Consider the following 21175-nt stretch of genomic DNA (forward strand, 5'->3'; position numbering starts at 1 on the left):
CATAGTGGGCTCTGGAGCCAGGATGCCTGGCTCTGCCCCTTTCTACCTGTGAGGCCTTGGAAAATCTACCGAAAGACTCTCCGTGCCTCAGTTTCTTCATGCCATGAAAGTAGTATCTGCTCCAAGGGGTGTTATGAGGATTAAGTGGTTAATACGTGCAAAAGCACCCAGAACAACACCAGGCACATAAGAAGCACTCCTTAAGTATAAGCTCTCACCCTTTCTTCTTTTCCTTGAAGGTCCGGGGTTACCCAGAGCCCCAGGTGACGTGGCACCGAAATGGGCAACCCATCACCGGTGGGGGCCGCTTCCTGCTAGATTGCGGTATCCGGGGGACTTTCAGCCTTGTGATTCATGCTGTCCGTGAGGACGACAAGGGAAAGTATACCTGTGAAGCCACCAATGATAGTGGTGCCCGCCAGGTGACAGTGGAGTTGACTGTAGAAGGTGAGTTTCAGGAAGCGAGAATCGTGGTGGGAGATGAGCTGTCAGTCTCCCCAAGGCCTGCAGCTCCTGCTTCTGCCCCTCTCGGGCAGAAGAGAAACCCACAAGGGAAAGCGTGCTGAGCTCTGAACTCAGGACCTTTTAGTCTAATGGGGGAAATGTGGTTCCTGAGAACAAGGGAGGCATCCCAGGAGACACGGTCAACCTCACATCACCTCACTTTTCTGCTCTAGCCTTCCTATGGCTTCCCCTCACACTGAGACTGAGGCCAGACTGGCCCCACCTGGCTCTCCAGACTCATCAACCACTCCTGGCCAGGCTCCCTCCACTGTGGTCATGCTGTCACCTCCCTGCTCCCCACCGCCCTTGCTTCAGCAAGCCTCAGGGCCTTCCCCTGCCGTTCCCTGTCCTCCTTCAGGTCTCTGTTTCCAGGTCCCCTCCTTAGAGGACCCTTTCTGACCACCCTAACCCCAGAACTCTCCATCTTCCCACTCCCCCTGAACCTCTAACTAGAAATGCTAGGAAGAGAAAGACTTTATATTGTTTTTGCTGTATCTCTAGCATCTAGAAAACTTCCTGGCATAGGATAGGTACTGAAATATTTGGAGAATGAATGAGCAGTGTTTCTTATCATCATTATAAAGTAATACTTGCTCATTTATAAAAATTTTGTAAAACTCAGAAAAATATATAGGAGATAAACATACCAATGTGTTAACACTAATTATTTTGTCTTCCTTTTCCCCTCTGTACTTAAAAAATTCTATCAACTTTATTAACTGTAAAACTTCCAGGAAAAACATTGACCATAAGTAAAACTGTTTCTTTTGCTGCTAGTGTATCCCCCACGTGCTGAAGCCCTTCCACTGAGGAGAACATTTCCAGTTCAGGCCATTGGCTGCTGCTTAAAGGCCTGATGTCTGAAAGGACATGGGGGTTTGTCAGACCCTCAGAGTTATGACGAGGCTCCCTTGACCTCAGCTTATAAGCCTTTCCAGGGGCTTATAAACCAGAAGGTCAGACTCACTTCCTCCTCTCTCAGGAGACAGTCTTCCCCACCTGGTTTTGAGGGACACTGTATGAGAGGATTAAGGTAGCCAGGGAAGGTTCCAGAGGGGGTGAGGTGCACCCGGGCCAATGTTTTCCCTGCTTCCCTACATCATTGAAAGACAGGCTGTTTCACAGAACAGAATGTGCATAGTTTGGATGCTTTCCCCAAATTATTTAACTGAGTGACTCATTCCTTTTAATGACCTTCAAGTGCCTGTGGGCTGGAACATTCCAAATGGAAAGTGGCACCTGATCAGAGTCTCTGAGTGGCCCTCATCTTGGACAGTTCTGGTGCTGTGCTTTCCCCTACATTATGCACTTTTTCAATATCCATAAATAAAAATTACTTTCCCCCCTTGTATTAGTCAACTCAAGCTGCCATAACAAAATACCACAGACTGTCTGGCTTAAATAATAGAAATGTATTTTCTCACAGTTCTGGAGGGTGTGTTTGGTTTCTGATGAGAGCTCTCTTTCTAGCTTGCAGATGGCCATTGTGTCCTCATATGGCAGAGGCACCAGTGTCTCTTCCTCTTCTTATAAGGGCAACAGCTCTACTGGATTAGGGTCCCACCCTTATGACCTCATTGAACCTTTATCACCTCTGTGGCCCTTTCTCCAAATACAGTCACACCGAGGGGTAGGACTTCAACATATGAATTTGGGTAGACACAAAAGTTCAGTCTATAATACTCCTTTTCTGACTTTCTGTTTATTGCCGGGGAAATGGGGAATTATGAATCAGAGATCCAAGGTTCTGGTCCCAGCTTTCACCAATCATATGTGTGACTTTAAACCTCTGGACCTCTGTTCCTACAGAATAAAGGGTTTAAATTCAGTGATCTCTATATCCTGGGCTAGCCTTTGTTTTCTGTGATCCATTTTAAAGGAATGGAGTTGGTTAGGCACGCAGAGGAGGTACCTAAAACCCAAGTAATATGAAACCTTTTTTTTCAACTCCCACTTTTGAGGAAGTTAGAGCTGATGATCTACTAAAATTTTTTCCTGCATAATTGAGATGTGGGCAACAGAAAGGAAACAAGACAGGAGAGCTACAGAGGAAGGAGAGAAGACTAAGGCTCTCAATCCTGTCCCCTCCCATTTGGTTTTAATTTGGGAAGACTTAGGCTCAGACCACTTGAGACGTTTTAGGTTCTAATCCTAGGAGATAGAGAATGGCCTAAAAGCTAAAAGCTGCAGCGTCTTTAAATGTGAATGGCCATGTATGCATTCTGCTTCTGCATCAAAGGGCCATTTCAGCTGTGGCTTAGGACCACCCTATAGATCATGGGCCTGGTGGGAATGGGAATTCTTACAAAGGGGATCTAGCAGCCACCTGCCTTCTCACCAGCTCTGTGCTAGGCTTCTTACTTGGAAAGATCAGAGGTCCTGGAATTAAGAGTACAATTCATATGTGAAGACTCTTGACCCCCTAGTGGTCAGACTCAGAAGGCAGCGTTGTTAAATGGTCTTGGAATTTAGTTCCACTCATTTCTAACTATGGGGAATTTCTCCTTTTGGAGCCTTATTTCCTTTTCTGTACACTGGAATTAACAGCTACCCCACAGAGCTGTGTAAGGATCAGTGCAGCATTGGAAAATAGTAGGTACTGGGTAAATGTAGCCTTGTGATATTTGAACCCAGTATCAACATCCTGAGCACTACTTCCAGAGAGAAATACTTGCATGGAGAATAGATGAATATGCTCTCTCGTCTGGTTGCCTGTTTGGTCACCAGGCCAGGAAACATACAACATCCTCTATGAGCACAGACGCCTTAACGATAGGACCATTCATACAATGACCTTATGTAGTGGAATGCAGCCCCAGTGTGAGCCCTGGAAAGGCTCTCCGCAGCCAGTCCTGACACGCACCCACCTCCAGGGGGTTGGTCACAGGGACTTGCCACAGAGCAAAGAAGAGAGACAGCTCCTGCCCTCTGGGAGCTTTCCTTCTAGTCGCGGGGCCACAGGCCTGTTCTCCAGCACAGCTGTCCATAGAAATATAATGCGAGCCATGTATGGAATCTTAAGTTTTCTAAGCCATGTATAGAATCTTAAGTAGCCACGTTAAAAAAAAGAGGTGAACTCACGCCAGTCAGAGTGGCCAAAATGAACAAATCAGGAGACTATAGATGCTGGCGAGGATGTGGAGAAACGGGAACCCTCTTGCACTGTTGGTAGGAATGCAAATTGGTGCAGCCGCTCTGGAAAACAGTGTGGAGGTTCCTCAAAAAATTAAAAATAGACCTACCCTATGACCCAGCAATAGCACTGCTAGGAATTTACCCAAGGGATACAGGAGTACTGATGCATAGGGGCACTTGTACCCCAATGTTTATAGCAGCACTCTCAACAATAGCCAAATTATGGAAAGAACCTAAATGTCCACCAACTGATGAATGGATAAAGAAATTGTGGTTTATATACACAGTAGAGTACTACGTGGCAATGAGAAAGAATGGAATATGGCCTTTTGTAGCAACATGGATGGAACTGGAGAGTGTGATGCTAAGTGAAATAAGCCATACAGAGAAAGATAGATACCATACGGTTTCACTCTTATGTGGATCCTGAGAAACTTAACAGAAACCCATGGAGGAGGAGAAGGAAAAAAAAAAAAGAGGTTAGAGTGGAAGAGAGCCAAAGCATAAGAGACTCTTAAAAACTGAGAACAAACTGAGGGTTGATGGGGGGTGGGAGGGCGGGGAGGATGGGTGATGGGTATTGAGGAGGGCACCTTTTGGGATGAGCACTGGGTGTTGTATGGAAACCAATTTGACAATAAACTTCATATATTGAAAAAATAAAAATAAATAAATAAAAAAAGAGGTGAAGACAATTTTCATAAAATATTTTCCTTAACCCAATATATCCAAGATACTAACATTTCAGCATATAATTAGTATAAAATTATTAATGAGATATTTTACAGTCTTCAGCCTTTGGGGTATATTTTACACTTACAGCACATCTTGATTCAGATTAATTGTATTTCAAGAGCTCAATAGCCACATATGGCTAATGCCTATCGTTGGACAGCACAGCTCCAGAAGCTCCCATTTAAATAGGGATAAACAAGGCTTAGCAGGAAAAAAAAAAAAAAAAGGAAAGAAAACCCACCTTATACGAATAAGGTGGTGAGTAGTCCTGGGCAATGATATCCACAGAGTGAGTCTAGAACTTGGGGTGGAGTGAAGGGTTGTGCTGAAATGACAGAGGTGCCCCATACTTGGTGGTCTGAGTTTTGTGTTGCAGGGACCAAGGATTCACTTAGCTCATTTCAAGTAATAAAGGGTTCATTTTAAGACTTGAGCTCAGGAGCCCAGGGTAAGCCAAACTGGCAGGCCCAGAGGAGATCCAGGCCTCAGGATGGCCTATACTCACCTTACAGGATTGTTTGGTGCAAACTCAGGGACACACGAATCCCCCTAGGAAACTTGTTAAAAATGCAGGTTCTGATTCCATGGGTCTGGAGTGGGAGCCTGAGTGTCTGCCGTTGTAACCAGTCCCAGAGGATGCCCATGCTGCTGGTCCGTGGATCACACTTTGAGTAGCAAAGAAGGATTCAATTACCGATGTGATATCTTTAGCCTAATACAGTAATTCTCAAATGTGAGCATGTATCAGAATCACCTGAAGGATATTTCTGAAACCACAAAATGCTAGGCCTTGCCCCAGAGTTTCTGATTTAGGAGGTTGGGATGGGCTCAAGAATTTTCACTTATAACAGTTTTCTTGGTGATGCTGATGCTGCTGATACTGCTGCATACTGGGACCAATACTTTGAGAACGAGTGGGCTGGTGCTTATACCTATGGTTAGGGTACTCCAGAGAGACAAATAGATTGTACATATATATGTGGAAAGAGATTCATTACAAGAAATTGGCTCACGTGATTGTGGAGGCTGACAAGTCCCAAGATGTGCAGTCAGCAAGCTGAAGACCCAGGGGAGCCAACCCTGTAGTTCCAATCCAAGTCCAAAGGCCTGAGACCCAGGGGAGTTGATGGTGTCATTTCAGTGCAAAGGCCGGCAGGCTCAAAACCCAGAAGAGTTGATATTTCAGATGGAGTCAACAACAGAGGAAGAACCCATGTCCCAGGTCAAAGGTAGTCAGGCAGGAGGAATGCCTCCTTATTTGAGGGAGGGTCAGCCTTTTCATTCTATTCAGATCTTCAACTGATTAGATGAGGCCCATCCACATTGGAGATGGCAACTGTTTTACTCAGGCTACTGATTTCAATGTTGATCTCATCCAAAAACACCCTCACACAAACATCCAGAATAGTGTTTGACCAAATATCTAGGCAACCTTTGTCTCAGTAAATTGACAAACAAAATTAACCATCACATCTACTAAATACTTTATTAGAATATTCCTGAATTATTTCATGGAATCTGATTAACATATTTCTCTTTTTTAAGCTGTTCATTAGGAATATCAGCTAAGTAATGCAAAGCTTCTATGAGAGTTAGCAGTGGTATATGATATGGTCTGGAAAGGCAGAATGGGAACATGTGCACATAGGTTGTGAGAAAGCAGCCACAAAGCCAAGAAAAGACATGCAGAGACCAAGTATAATATAACCAGAGCTAACTCTCAAACCATCTTTCCTCCATGTTTCTGGCAAGATTGGGATTGGTCATCCTTGGGACAGGTGCCACCATGTTCCAACCTGCACTGGTTACAGGTAATGGGCAGGTAATGGGTATAGAACATGGCTGCAGGTGGTTGTCACTTTTGCAGGCCTGTGGTCATGGCAGGTGTCACTAGGGTGTGGCTTATACTCTGCCAGTGTGATTACAAATGGAGCCTTCTTTGACTTTCAGAAGAGTCCCAGTGTAGATAATAAATTACATGGTTATCCTAGCCACGATTGACGTGTCCGGTACAATGGGCAGTGAGAAAGCTATAAAGGTAATGTTGAGACATAAAGGGTTATTTTAGGAGAAGAGGAGTAGCAAGAGCAGTAGTTTCAGAGGACGTAGATAAAGTTTACTTTCGTCTCTGAAACATACATTCCAGTCCATTGACCACTCTGCATTAGAATGCAGTGAACAGTTTTGGGGGCGCCTGGGTGGCTCAGTCAGCTAGCTAGGCATTCAACTCTTGATTTCGGCTCAGGTCGTGATCCCAGGATCATGGGATCGAGCGCCACGGAGCTCCTTGCTGAGCATTGAGCCTGTCTAGGATTCTCTCTCTCCCTCTGCCCCTCTCCCATGTGCACCTGCTCTCTCTCTACAATAATTTTTAAAAAATGCGAGGAACAATTTTTTTAAAGTAAATTTTAAAATAATGAATACGTGTTCACTGGGGAATAGATTTGGCTAGGAGCTCCCTCCTCCTGGGGAGTTTTCTTTGAAATAAATAGGAGGGTCAAAAACCTAGCTTCCCCCCTCTTTTTTGGACCCAGCCTTGGCCATCACTCTTTCTTCTCTCTCTGTTAGGTACCCCATCCTTCGTGCAGATTCCTCCTCCTCTGCCTCCTTCCTCTGCCCTGTGCACCACTCTGCTCCTGTCTGTGTTAGGCACTGGAGACTGAGCAAAGCAGTTCAGACAGAGTAGCTGCCTCCTTGGAGTTATTGGGAAAGAGAGACTATAACTAAGTAACAAATATAACTTTGGCAGTAGAATTAAGAGCTCCCTGACCATGTGTGAGAAAGAGGGTCAGGTAGCGGGCTGCCTGGAGTGTGACGGCAGGACAAAGAGTGACCTCATGTCCTGGGATTTAAGGGAGAAGAGTGGCCTGGGAACTCAGAGCTAACCGAAGGGTGCGGGAGCTCAAGTGTGTATTCTCATTTCCCCGTCTGTCGTTACTTGAGGGCTTCTTCCTGACGTGGACTCTCCATCCCTCTGGCTTGGCCTCTGTGTGATCCAAATCTGGTCCTGAGACCAGAAATAAAGCACCAAAAAGTTGTGGGAGTATTTGCAGACATGTTTTAGAGTGGGAAATAGCGAGACAGTTAGTGGGGTCAGCAGAGAGAGGATACGTCTGGAGTGGCAGGCAGGACTTAGACCCTGGTGACGGAAAGCCACTGGAGGGTATCAAGGAAGAAAATAACACGATTTGATTTGGGCAAAATATCTCACTGAAGGGTGTGGGGGGGGGTGGGGGGGGGTGCAGGATGCCATTGGTTTCCTGTCTTTAAGCATCGATTTTCTGGAAATTGAGAAAACAGTTGTTTCCATTTCCCCATAGAAAGCATTTTCCAGATCCAAACTGGAGAGATCAGTGTGCTGGATCTTTTAATGGCACGCCGGCCAATGAAATGATAGAAAGCCGCTCCCCTCTGCCCCTCACCTCCACTTTGCTTGTTTAGCACTTGTTCCTTTATTCCAGAAAGATACGGATTTTCCTCAGTTCCTCCCTAATCCACACCACTGGTTGGCTCAGTGGGTGCTAAGGGCTGTAGGGGTTTGCTTTGCCTTTTAGTTGCCCCTCTTCCAAACAAGGCTTGTGCTCCTGTGGTCTGCCCGGCTTTCCTCTTCCAGAAGGTCGGCCTCCTGCTCACCTCCTACCCAAGCACACTTCCCACTTGCCCCGGCCTCCCCGGCGCTGCAGCCTCCACTCTCTATACCCCCATGAAACCCCTGTCCCGCAAGCCAAGTCCCCCTGACAGTGTGGGAGAGAGAGGGTCAGGCGGCAAGCTGCTGGGAGTTTGGCAGCAGAGGGGACAGTGACCCCATGTCATGGGACCTAAGGGAGAAGAGTGGCCCTCGTGACTGCTACTCCAGCTATACTGGCACCACTGACACCCGCTTTCCTGGGGGATTTTGAATTTGTAGGAAATGCTCCTGTGCCACATTTTTTTGCCACTACCCTTTTGTAGGGACAGATTTCTCAGATCCCCTTTATTTTCACATTGGATTAGATTGATGACATAATGGATTTTGAGCCCATGTCTATTTACAGCGGCTGAGTCTTAAATCATTGTATTCCTCAAGAATGCCTGTTGTGCCTCTCCTTGTGTGTGTGTTTGCCTGTGTGTGCTCTTATTTCTTTTGTACTATTTTTTTTATATCTACATCTCCCACCTACCTAAAGATCTGTAATCATATTTCCCATTGACATTCTGTATAAACTCAGTTTATAACACTCCCTGATGCCCCTTCCTTTTTTGTAGGAGCATATGCCCTATCTAGGGGCACCTGGGTGGCTCAGTCAGTTAAGCGTTCAACTTTGGTTTAGATCATGATCTCACAGTTCATGAATTGAAACCCTGTGTCGGGCTCTGTGCTGACAGCTCAGAGCCTGGAGCCTGCTTGGGATTCTGTGTCTCCCTCTCTCTCTTCTCTTCCCCTGTTTGCTCTGTCTCTTTCTGTCTGTCAAAAATAAATAAAAAACATTAAAAAAAATTCAGCAGCACTTGGGTGGCTCAGTCGGTTAAGCCTCCGACTTTGGCTCAGGTCATGATCGTGCCATTCCCAAGTTCGAGCCCCACATCAGACTGTGTGCTGACAGCTCAGAGCCTGGAGCCTGTTTCAGATTCTGTGTTTCCCTCTCTCTCTGCCCCTCCCCCATTCACATTCTGTCTCTCTCTCTCTCTCAAAAATAAATAAACATTAAATTTTTTTTTTAATTTCAGCCAGGATTTTAAAAGCTCTGAGTTTTTGTCCATTTCTGTCTCATCAAAGTTAACAATAAAAATGTGTTAGAAATGAACATTGTTCTTTCTGCCCCACAGATCTCTTGGTAGTGAAACAGTTGTGTGTAAAGACGGCCTTGGCAGAAGCCTCACTTACTTGCTATGTGGAGGAGCCACATGCAAATCATTCGGTCTCCTTTCTGCTCCTGAAGGGTGACTCCCAAACCCCCTTCACCTTGACTCCCTTTCCTCCTTTATTTTCACCCTCCCCTCTCCTTTCCCCTCTTTCCCCCTCCACAGTATTGCTAGTGCCCCTGACTGGCCCGGCTTTGTCCCTGCTGACATTGCCCCCTTTCACGGGTCTCACTCCTCCCCATCTCCGACCTGTCCCCAGCCCTTAGCCAGCAATCCACGGCTCTCATCAGACTGTATTGAATGTGCTGACTTTGTGCTGGGCTCTCAGGGCAGCAAGAGAGTTCGGTATTGCTCTCAAGAGACTGACTTTCTTGACCTCACATTTCATTATTATATTGCAGTTATGATTCAACATGTGGGTGTATTTATGAGGTGCTGACTTTGTGCGGTGCCATGTGGGAGACAGAGTACTTTGTTGGACCCTTTCTGCAGGAAGCTGGTTGGTCAGATAGGACCTAGGCTCATTAAAAGCTAAGTCAAAGCAGAACTCCAGCCAAGGCAGCACGGGTTTATTTGCCCAATAATCGGCACATGGGCTTTGTAAACTCAGAGGAGAATGAGACCCCTGGAGGCTGAAATAGTCTGCGATGTCTTCTTGGAGGACAGACTTGGGCGAGTCCTGGAGGAACGAGTCACATTTAGGCACAGATTGGGATTCCGAAGATGAGGACGGGAGGAAAGGGGAGAGAGTTAGTGACACCATACACACAAGCACATGCACGCACACACATACACAGTCTTGTGTTTTTCATTTTCTCTATCCCAGTGCTCTGTAACCTGTCTTGCTTTGTTATCTTCCTTTAAGGTCATTTCATGCTTTTTTTTTTTTTTTTTTTTTTTTTTTTGTATATAACATGTCTGTTCTGCCATTTATCCTAACACTACCTTTCTTTAGGCTATATTAGCATTTTTCTTTTTATTTTTTTCTCTCTTTATTGAGAAATAATTCTTTCTTCAACTCTTTTATTTTTCAGTTGTCCACCTGTTTACCTGTGTCCTTTCATTTTCCTGGACTGCTCGTACAGTGCTTTTCTACATCATTTGCTTTTAAATCCAAATATGCCCATGAGTCGGTGTGAGCATCTGACCTCATCGTGTCTTCTAGTGCACCTGAGCATTTACATACTGAAATAGTCATGGTTGGACATTTACATATTGAAATAGGTATCATTATAATTTATTTTCCCTTAATATTTTAGTTGGGGCTTTATATTTATTTTCTTCTTGAGATGAAATATGGGAGTTAGCAGTAAACTTTGATTCAGGATGGCACAGGGGGCATTACTAAATATCTGTTACAAAAAATGGGCATTTTTTTCTGATAAAAACCACTGTTTGAGGGCACTTGGGTGGCCGAGTCAGTTCAGCATCCGACTCTTGATTTTGGCTCAGGTCATGATCTCATGGTTTGTGAGATGAGCCCAGTGTCGGGCTTTGCACTGACAGCGTGGAGCCTGCCTGGGATTCTCTCTCTCCCTCTCTCTCTGCCCCTCCCCTCGTCTGTAAATGAATAAATAAATAACTTCAAAACAACAACAACACTGTTTTAAGCAGTCCTTAAAATCCACTCTGAGGTTGCCTGCAAAGTAGGGCATCTGCTCCCTGGTTTGCCTAGAACAATCCTGGTTTACTTTTGTTGTCCTGGCAGAATTATTACTTATGTCACTTCCAGTGCAGAGAGTCCCTGTCTGGGTGATAGTTAAATCATCACATATTTTGGAAGCATCACTTCTCCTTGCCATCTTGATCACATTACTCCCCTTGTCGGCAGCATTCTCTGTCTCAACCCGGTCTTTATGTGTCCTTTAACAAAAAAAACCCTCGTTCCCTCCACTGTTGAACTTTTCACTCCTAAAACCTGCCAGCGTTCTCTTTTACTCGTCCTTGAAAAATCTAAGAGAGCTTGTTCAATATTTTCAGTGCCTTGGCCTTTTCTTCCCCCCTCACTAACTCGATCCTGTCTTCACCAGTTCTCTTAACCTACTCTTCTATTTTTGGCATTTCCATCCTAATCCCCTTTCCACTTATTTTCTTCCCTAGCCTTACTGTTCTGCCAGATTTTCATACTTTCACAAAATTAATTTTGCCTTATCTGACAACTTGCAACTTCAAATTTTTGCCTATAAATAGACCTTGTTGGTTATTTTAGCCCACATTCTCTTTTGGTTTTGATGTCCACTCTCCAGTGTTAACTCACATTAAAATAAGCACTCCGTTCCATTTCTAGCTGCCTGCTTGGTGTGTTACCTTTGGATCATACCATAAACTGCTCTCACCCTGATATAAAAGTTCCTCCAGACAGCATTCTTTTGCTGTTCTTTTAGGCAGTGCCATATTTTTGCTCTATTTTTTTAAAAAGTAATACAGGAATTTTAGCCTTTGGATTAAGATGTTTAGCTCCCGAGAGTCTTAAAAATGCTTAGTCTATTTTTTATTGTGGTTAAAATACACATCAATTTACCATTTTGACCAGTTTAAAGTGTACAATTCAGTGGCAGTAAGTACATTCACCATATTGTGCTACTATCACCACCATCTAGTTTTAATTTTTTTTAATGTTTATTTATTCTTGAGAGAGAGAGAGAGAGAGAGAGCAGGGGAGGAGCAGAGAGAGAGAGAGACAGATTCCAAAGCAGGCTCCAGGCTTTGAGCTGCAGCTCAGAGCACGACACGGGGCTGGAACTCATGAACTGTGAGATCATGACCTGAGCCGAAGTCCGACGCTTAACCAACTGAGCCACCCAGGCACCCCACCACCATCTAGTTTTAAAACTATTCATCATCCTGAACAGAGACCCCCCCCCCCCGGCATCCCCACTGAGCAGTTACTCCCATCTGCCTCCCCCAGGCCCTGGAGAGCCATTAATGTGCATTGTCCCCATCCATTTGCCTCTTCTGAACATTTCATATAAATGGAATCACATATATTTTTTTGAGTCTGGCTTTTTTCACTTGGCGAATTTCCTCGGAGTTCATCCGTGTAGTAACATGTACCAGTACTGTATTCCTCTGTATGGCTGAATAATATTCCATTATAGGAATAGACCACATTTTGCATATCCATTCATCAGATAATCAGTCTAATTTTTATCAAATCTTTGCTCCGAGATGAAATGAGTGATACAGTAGCATGATGAGGCAGTGAATGGTACATAGATATTTTTCAGAGGGCGTCTCAGCAATTGGGGATGTGGCTAATACCATGGTGTTAGCCAATAGTAGTCTTCTGTTGGGGTAGCAGAATCTTTTTCCTTTTTTGGCTTTCTTTCTTCATCTGCCCCTTCTTTTTTTCGCCCCCTTATTTTTGGTAACTAGATTACATTTTGTTTTTTCTTTACCATTATATTTATAGGTTTCAAAAAATATAGCTGAATAAATTACTCATAGTCCTCCCACCCAAAAATAATTACTATTAATAATATTTTGATGTATTTTCTTCTGGTTGTTTTCCTGTGCTTGGATACTTTATTTTTTCCTAGTTAAGATCACATTGAGTTCTTAATATTGTAGGATGCTCTCTCTCTCTCTCTCTCTCTCTCTTTTTCCATAAAGTTCATTTATTTTACAAGAATTTGAATCCTACAAGGATTTGGGCACTGTTCTGGATACTTCTGATGAATGAATAAGAAGTTCTGGTGGGGAGGGGCGCCTGGGTCGCTCAGTTGGTTAAGTGTCTGACTTTGGCTCAGGTCATGACCTCACAGTCTATGGGTTCGAACCCCACATGGGGCTCTGTGCTGACAGCTCAGAGCCTGGAGCCTGCTTCGGACTCTGTGTCTCCCTCTCTCTTTCCTTCCTCCACTCATACTCCGTCTCTCACTGTCTCAAAAATAAATAAACATTAAAAAAATTAAAAAAGAAGAAGTTCTGGTGGGGATATGGTTTGGGAGTCATCAGCTTATAAATGATATCGAAAACTTCCTGTGGTGGGGGAGGGGTAGGGAGAGAGAATCAGCAGTGCAGAACTAGGACCCACTCAGCCATGCGGGCCTTCCCACGTGCAAAGGTGGAACAGAGAAGGTGGTTGACGAAGAGTAGGCATCTGGCAAAAGCCAGAGGGTCTGGAGGAGCATGTACTTGGGAGTGGAATAGCCCCATGTCAAATGCTGTTGAGCACCTGAGTGATGGGGGACAGAATTATCCATTGCGTCTAGCAAGACAGTAGTCAGGATGAGTTCATTAAAGTACAGAGGATCACAGCCCACCCAAGTGAAGTATGCCGAAGAGCAAATGATAAAATACTGCAATGTATTTCTGCATGTTTCATATATTCTTAAACATAATTTTATGGCAGAATAAGATGTTCAGTTGTACACTTTACTTAACCACTTATTATCTTCCTACTGTGTGACATTTATAGTTTCTAATTTTTACTGTTACCAAGAAGACTGAAATGAAAAGCTTTGTAAACTTTCTTTTCTACTTTTAGCATCATTTCCTTTGATTTGGAGGCACAGGAAGGAAGGTGCTGGTCTAAGACCAGAGTCTCTTTAGAGCTTATGATTCTTATTCGCTCCAATACTTTCAAAAAGGACTGAATGGTTTGCCCTTCCTCCAAAGGTGTCTGAGGGGCCCCAGCATCTTGATTGCAATTGTCAGTTGGGTCCTCCCAGAACAAGTTTCTCCTTTTATCTGCTTAGAAGTTCTTTTAACCTTGAATAGACTATTGAATGGCAAGAACCAAACCCACATTATGGAATGAAAACTATACACAATTCACTGAATAGTTTTGTTAAACAGAAATACATATACAATAATTGACAATCCACTGGAACCATAACTTACATGTGATGCTGGTGTTAGCTGTTAATCCTTTTCCACGAAAGTTCATTCATCCGTAAACCTGATATGGCCAAGGGAAATATGCAGTCTCCATTCCCGTGTTCCTGTGCCTTCCTACAGATGTGATCGGTGCTAGAATTTAAGGAAGTTTACCCCTTTTCCAGTAAACACCCTGCAGATTTCCCATTGCAGCTGCCTGCTGATATTCAGGGAATGACTTCCACACCTTCTATGTGTGCCTTGGGCAGGGTTTTATAAACATTCCCCGGTTGTGGCAAAAAGAGAACAACTTCCAGGCTGATCACCATCTCGGAAATGTCCTCCTTTCCCAAACCTCCATATTCCTGAAAAACACCCCACCACTTTAAGGTCACTTCCTGGTCACATTAGGAGTTGTCCCACCCCAGTAGCAGCTGCCTGACTGGGTTTGCTATTTAACTGCTTCCTGTCCACCTTACCCAGGACCTGTAGTATCCACGGTGCTGCTGATGCAGATTCTGGTGAGGTGCTGGTGGCAATGTTGATTGTATCAAATGTGAATAGATCTAGTGCGAGAGATGCGTGTGCATCTCCTTCTCTTCAACAGGCTCATCTTCTGGAGAGGCCCTGGATCGCCACAGATAATCCCCTAAGTAGAAGGTCCAGTGGCATGGGATAGTTCAGCAGAATGGTTGAGTGTTCTACAACAGGCACACCTGGATGCATTTCTGCACTATTACTGGCTCTGTGACTTGGGCGAGCAACTTAAGTTTTCTAAATCTCTTTTTTCTCGTCTGTTTAAAACATAGAAGGATAATGTAGTACCAGCCTCCTTAAATGATGTTATGTCAAGTGCCCACCATAGTGCCTGGCCCAGGACAGGCCCAGTCGGGGTGAACTGTTTCTGTCAGTATCCCATCCCCACCCCTGTTGTTGACTCTTCTGACTTTCATTGCTCTGAGTTGGTGGCTCAGACCCGACTCTTCAAGCCTCTCTCTCTTTGTTTTCTACTTGCAGGGACCTTTGTGAAGAAGCACAGTCAGCCTGTTGTTTCCAAAACCTTGGGGTAAGTTGTGGAATATTCAAACCAAGGGAAGGGCCAGATTGGCTTTTCCTGCTGACCTGGCAGAACCAGGTCTAGGGTGTGAGTATTCTTAGACATCCTGGAGATGTCTTAATACAGGAGCCTACAGGGATGTGAGGTGGCCCGCACACAATGCCTGTGGATAGCCCCTTTGACTGGTTCAACTGCTAAATGCTGAGGAAGAAGTGGCCATAGTCTGCAGAGATCACTGACAATCACGGCAATAGTCAGAAGATGTAAGTAAGCAGACCTAGAAGAGGCAATCAATATGTGACACCTCTTATGGAAAGTAAACCTGTATTGGTAAAGATAAGTAACAGTTACTGCTATAACAGACAAGCCCCTAAACTTTAATGGCTTAATGCAGGGAAAGTTGATTTTTTTTTTTTACTCAAGCAAAGTCCACTTAGATATTCTTGAACAGGTGGAAAACCTTGCCATCATCTTTCAGGGACCCAGGCTCCTCCCTTCTTATGGTTCCATCATCTCTTGGCCTTGGAGCTTCTCTTGGATCTTCTGCATCTAGAGAGAGAGTGTGGAGAATCTCACAGGAGGTTTTTGTGGGTTGAGCTGAGAGGTGGCAAACGTCACTTCTGCTTGTAGTTTGTTGGCCAAAACCCAGGTTTTGGCCAGAGCTCAGTAGAATTCAGGTATACCTTACTTCAAGGGAGGCTCTTATATAAAGTCTGATTGGATGTTCAGGAGGTAGAGGAAATAGGCTTTGGTGCCACAGACTTTTCCAGAGGGTACATGAGAAATGTGTTTGAGGCACGGAATTGGGAAGGTTGCCCTTTGCTGGTATCTGACCCAACTTAAGTGACGTGGGTGGAGGGCAGAGAGAATATCTGAATTGCTACTGCACTCTGCTGATTTCTTTCCAGGGACAGATTTGCAGCCCCCGCGGTGGAGACCCGTCCCAGCATCTGGGGAGAGTGCCCACCGAAGTTTGCTACCAAGCTGGGTCGAGCCGTAGTCAAAGAGGGACAGATGGGACGGTTCTCCTGCAAGATCACTGGCCGGCCCCAACCCCAGGTCACGTGGCTCAAGGTGAGGTTTTATCTGCCCCAACTCTGGCCCAGGCCTGGGGACCCTGAATGTGGCGGGTTAGACCCTTGGCCTGACAGGGGTCTGTCTTTCCAATCAGTTCCTTCTGTTTCAACTCCAGTCGTTCTCTAGGGTTCTCTGTAGGTCAGTAGTCATGCTTCTTCTTGCCCCTATTTGCACACTCTGCCTCTGTTACTCAGCCATCAATGTCCTATAATCCATATACTCCCCAAACAGCATTAAACTTCTGAGTCAGTACAGACATGACCATGTCAACAGAGTGGAATTTGAAGTCATGAGACTAGGTTTCAAGCCACAGCTCCATCATTCATGAAACATGTGATGCTGGGCAAGTCATTTGTCTCTTGGAACCCTGGTCTCCTTATCTGTGAGGCAGAGATGATCCCACCTATCTCAAAATACTGTCTGGAGTATTTCATTCAGGGCTGGACAAGGTGAAGGCAGAGCAGAGGAGAGGGGGAACAGGGCCTTGAGGAGATGTGGGGAACATTTGGGGTCAAGGCCTGCAAGAGTCGCTTTCATAGATGGAACTCCTGGATGAAAATGAGTGATGGGACACTTTTAGCTATTTCCTAATTCTCCTGGACTGACCCTGGAAAAAGAATAAAGGAGAGGGAGGCAAAGCAGAACCAAAGTGAGGAATGTAGTATGTCTTAGGCTCCTTTGGAACTAGGGCTCCTTTGGAACAACTTCCATATGCCTGCTCTAAGCTGGACCTGATGCCGCACCACACACATAGACCTCAAGTCAGGGCCCTTGGATTGTCCAAGGACTCCTCTCTCAGCACATTGACAGAGCCCAGAGCAAAGAGTTCTGCCTGTGCCTGGTGTCTGTCCCCCCGAGACTGGCAGGAGGTAGGATAGTGCCAAAAGGTAAACAGGTTTCTCTGACCAAACTACCCTCTGCCCATCCACAGGGAGATGTTCCCCTGAAGCCAAGTGCCCGTGTATCTATGTCTGAGAAGAATGGAGTACAAGTTCTGGAAATCCGTGAGGTCAGCCGAGATGATATGGGAGTGTACACGTGCATGGTGGTGAATGGGTCGGGGAAGGCCTCCATGTCGGCCGAGCTTTCTATCCAAGGTATCGACTGGTGGGTGGCCCAGTGCAGAAGGCCCCTCCTAGAAGGAGCTGCTATTCATTACAGATCTGTGTGACACTGACCCGCCCACATACCCATGCCTTCCCTAGGGGCGAGATCTTGAACTTAGTCACTGCACTATGCCCCACGCCTGTGTCTGCAGCCTTTTCTTTTTGCTCAGACTCCTTTTTGTATCTCTAATTGCCACTGGAAAAGTCGACATTGCTCATGTCTCACCATCACCTCAACTTTAACCTGCCTAAGATTTAATTTATCATCTACTCTGTCCTTCTCTTCAAGTCTTCCCTCAACTTAACTCTTTCTACCCCTGTATTCTGCTTTTCTTTCTCACCCGGGCTGGGCATTTCAGCATCTCCTTTGACTCTTGCCTCCTCCTTGCTGTAGGCATTGGCCCCTGTCAGTTCTCCCTAGGAAATCTCTTTGAATATGTCTCCTCTTTGCGTTCCCCTTGGCTCCGCCACATCCAGCCTGTGGAAGCAGGAGTGTGGGCAGGGAAGGGGATTGGCATCACTCCGCAGAGTGGGAACCTTGAGCAAGGTGGGATTTGGGGGGGTCAGGGAGAGAAATGACCTTCAATCTCCTCTTCCTGTCTCAGAAACGATTCCTCCTTGCCATCTTCCCGGTTGATGTCTCAGGTGTTTTTCTCAACTCACAGAGAGTTCTACGTTGCAACCCAGGACATTATATATATAAACATATCAAACCGAAACAAGTTTCATAAAACAGTCCCGAGTTGTACTATGTACAGTATGTGCTGGTATTCTCTCTTCCATCCTATACTATCGAAAGTCCTGGTCCTGAAAGAAGTAGACTTTACAGCTCACCATGGGATGGAGACTCGCTGTTGGACATTGAGAAGAGTGATTTAACCACTCCCTCTACTTGCCCTAGCGCTGAATTAAAGAACTGCTCCCTTCTCAGATTCTTAATGGCAAAATGATACATTGCCTGGGATATGTTTTAAAATACTCCCGGGGGAACCTGGGTGGCTCAGTCGGTTAAGCGTCCAACTTCGGCTCAAGTCATAATCTCGGTCATGAGTTTGAGCACCATATCGGGCTCTCTGCTGTCAGAGCAGAACCCACTTCAGATCCTCTGTCCCCCTCTTTCTCTGCCCTTCCCCTTCTGGTTCTCTCTCTGTCTCTCTCTCTCTCAAAATAAATAAACTTATTAAAAAATACTCCCAGAAGAAATTCCTCTAAAAACCAAAACAAAGAGGGATAAGGAAGACTGGTAAAATGTCACTGTTTTTTAAATCTGAGTGATGGCTTTCTGAGTTTGTTATATCCTCTCTACTAGTGTATGTTTTGAAATTTTCCAAAATAAAATTTTAAAAAAACAATGTGGCAGGAAAAAATATATGGTATTTTTTTCTCTTTGAAGAACTGACTGTATTTTTTTTTCAATGTTTATTTTTGAGAGACAGAGACAGAGTATGAGCGGGGGAGGGGCAGAGAGAGAGGGAGACCCAGAATCCAAAGCAGACTCCAAGCTCTTAGCTTGTCAGCACAGAGCTGGACGCAGAGCTCAAACTCACAGACCACAAGATCATGACCTGAGCTGTTGGATGCTTAACCGACTGAGCCGCGCAGGCGCCCCATCCCTGTATATTTTTAAAGCAAGTATTTGTGAAAACTGGTCACTTTGGGAAGTTTGTTTTCTAGGGCCATATGTAAGTTAAACTGTTTGGGTTTGAACTTTTCTGGTGTTTATTTTTGTTTGTCCCATAATTCGTTTCCTTCTGTGGCTAGTGAACAGGACAGGTCCCGTGGCACAGAGTATGGCCACTGAGGCCACCGTAGATGGCCCAGGGAAGCCCTGGAAATGTTGACATTGTCTCAGGGGAGGGCTCAGAGGAGCTCATCAGATCCACCTGAGTAGTTCAGGACCAGGAAGCTGAGGGAGTGAGGGAGGTAGGAGTGGAGGTGAGGGGCAGAGTGGGAGCTGGGGACGTGAACACTCCATAAGAAATGAAAAACAGAGTTGTCTTATCACTTTCTCCTCTCGGTACCTGTAATATTCCACTAACAGTCTACCCCTCTCCCTTTTTCCAGGTTTGGACAATGCCAATAGGTATGTCTAGGCTTGTAGTCGTTGTTTCCATCTTGGGATGCCCTGCAAGAAAAGAGGTTGTAATGGAGAAATGCCTCGAATTTCCGAGTCGTCATATAGGAGGGAGAACTGACTGTTGGGGGACATGGTTGTGTTTGGTCTCATTCTCCTGTTGCAGTAGTCCATACAGGTTCTGTAGTAGGCTTGCCATCGTAGTGAGACTCTTGAAGACACAATGCTGTCATCTTTCCCAGAGTCTGGCCAATGCCTTTACCAGTTAGCAGTCATTAGGAAGGGTGCTGTGCCAGGCAGAATCAACTCGCCCATGTAGCACGTCTTCATCAGGAGCTTCCTTGTCCATGCGTGAGGCCCGGGGCTAGACGCTGGGTCTGCAGGGTGGGCAGACATCTGGTGGAGAGAAGGGGCTTTCAGCGGAGCTACCTTAGTTACCAGCTGCCATGCATCTGAGGAAGGGTAATGAGCAGCGCTAATTTAGATGAGAGGTTCAGAGAAGCCCATCCTGAACACTTGACATTGAGCTCAGGCCCTTGAAGGGTGGTGTTAACCAGAAGAGGAAAAGCTCAGGGAGGGAGCATTCTCAGGAGAGGGGTGGTAGGGAGGGGAGCCGCAAGAGCACGTGTGTGGCTGTAGCGTGGTAGGCGTCGAAGATAGTCTTGTGAGGTCCAGGAGGCAGTGGGAGCCGGCTCACATGGGCCATCTTGAGAAGCTCAGTGCAGCAAAGATCAGCTGTGCTTCTCATGCATAATCCAAAATGGATGCAGAGAACCAAATGGATCAGAGGGGGCCAGCGGGGACAAGGGGGAGCCAGTTGTGTGGTGGGAACTAGGGTGGCACTTGGGTGGAGGGGGAGAAAAAAGGCTGATTGGATAAGTGCAGACAGGATTCTGGATTGGGATGAGGGGCAGGGAAGTGTCAGGAATGACTGCTTGCCTTCTGGGTTGGGAAGCTGAGAAAGCTGCAGAGAGAGAGACCTTTGCCTGTACTCTGTCTTAATTGGTAGGCTTTCATGATCCCTGGAGTCTTTCATGCCTGTACTCTGTCTTAATTGGTAGGCTTTCACGATCCCGTGAAGAGTAGTGTTTGTGAGTAACCAGATGATCATTCTATTTCTCCTCCTCCCTCCCCATTGCCCGCCCCTCCCCCTGCCAAACCACCACCACACAGGTCATTTGTGAGAGGAACAAAGGCAGCCAAATCAGATATCAGGAAGGAAGTGACCAATGGAGCGACGCAGGGGCCGAAACTGAGCAGCCTGGAGCCTGCAGCTGAAAGAAAAAACTGCTCCGGCACCCAGAGAGGTGGCTCCCCGACCTGGGCTACAGGTAGCCATCCTCAGCCCCTGCGGGAGTCCAAGCTGGAGCCATCTGGGGACCCACCTAGGAAAGCCCTGAGCAGCCCCATCCTGCAGAAGACTTTCAGCACCATCACCCTGCAGGCCGCAAAAGTCCAGCCGGAAACAAGAGCACTGGCCTCGGGCGCACTCTCTCCTTCTGGAGAAGACGGGGAGAGGCCAGCTGCCCCTCCTCCGGCCACCCTCCCCACCAGGCATTCTGGCCTGGGAAGCCAGGAGGTTGTGAGCAAGGTTGCTACCAGGAAAATCCCCATGGATTACACATTCCCCAAATTTGAAAGCAAGCCCCAAAGCCAGGAAGTCATTGAAGATCAAATAGTCAAGTTCAGATGTGAGGGTGAGTAGAGCTGAAGAAGGTCATTGCCCTACCCCACCTCACCAATGTAGCCCCTGGGTGGCTACTCCCTCCCACCTGGCCCAGAAGCCACCTCACAGGGGTCTTCCCTCAGGAAGGACTCAGTCTA

At 46.0% G+C, this 21175-nt stretch overlaps 1 protein-coding gene across 6 annotated transcripts in view; it reads left to right on the forward strand.

Annotated features, from left to right (window-relative positions):
* MYLK (myosin light chain kinase) overlaps positions 1-21175 on the forward strand; it is a 229635-nt gene that overhangs the window by 73914 nt on the left and 134546 nt on the right. For all 6 annotated transcript variants that reach the window (XM_047874662.1, XM_047874663.1, XM_047874666.1 and 3 more), the window contains 6 exons: positions 240-447; positions 15055-15103; positions 16003-16168; positions 17103-17268; positions 19342-19360; positions 20525-21048. In XM_047874662.1, the coding sequence (XP_047730618.1) occupies positions 240-447; positions 15055-15103; positions 16003-16168; positions 17103-17268; positions 19342-19360; positions 20525-21048 (1132 nt within the window). The remainder of the gene's footprint in view (positions 1-239; positions 448-15054; positions 15104-16002; positions 16169-17102; positions 17269-19341; positions 19361-20524; positions 21049-21175) is intronic.

Source organism: Prionailurus viverrinus, chromosome C2, assembly GCF_022837055.1.
Source record: "Prionailurus viverrinus isolate Anna chromosome C2, UM_Priviv_1.0, whole genome shotgun sequence".
NCBI classification, from domain to species: Eukaryota; Metazoa; Chordata; class Mammalia; order Carnivora; family Felidae; genus Prionailurus; species Prionailurus viverrinus.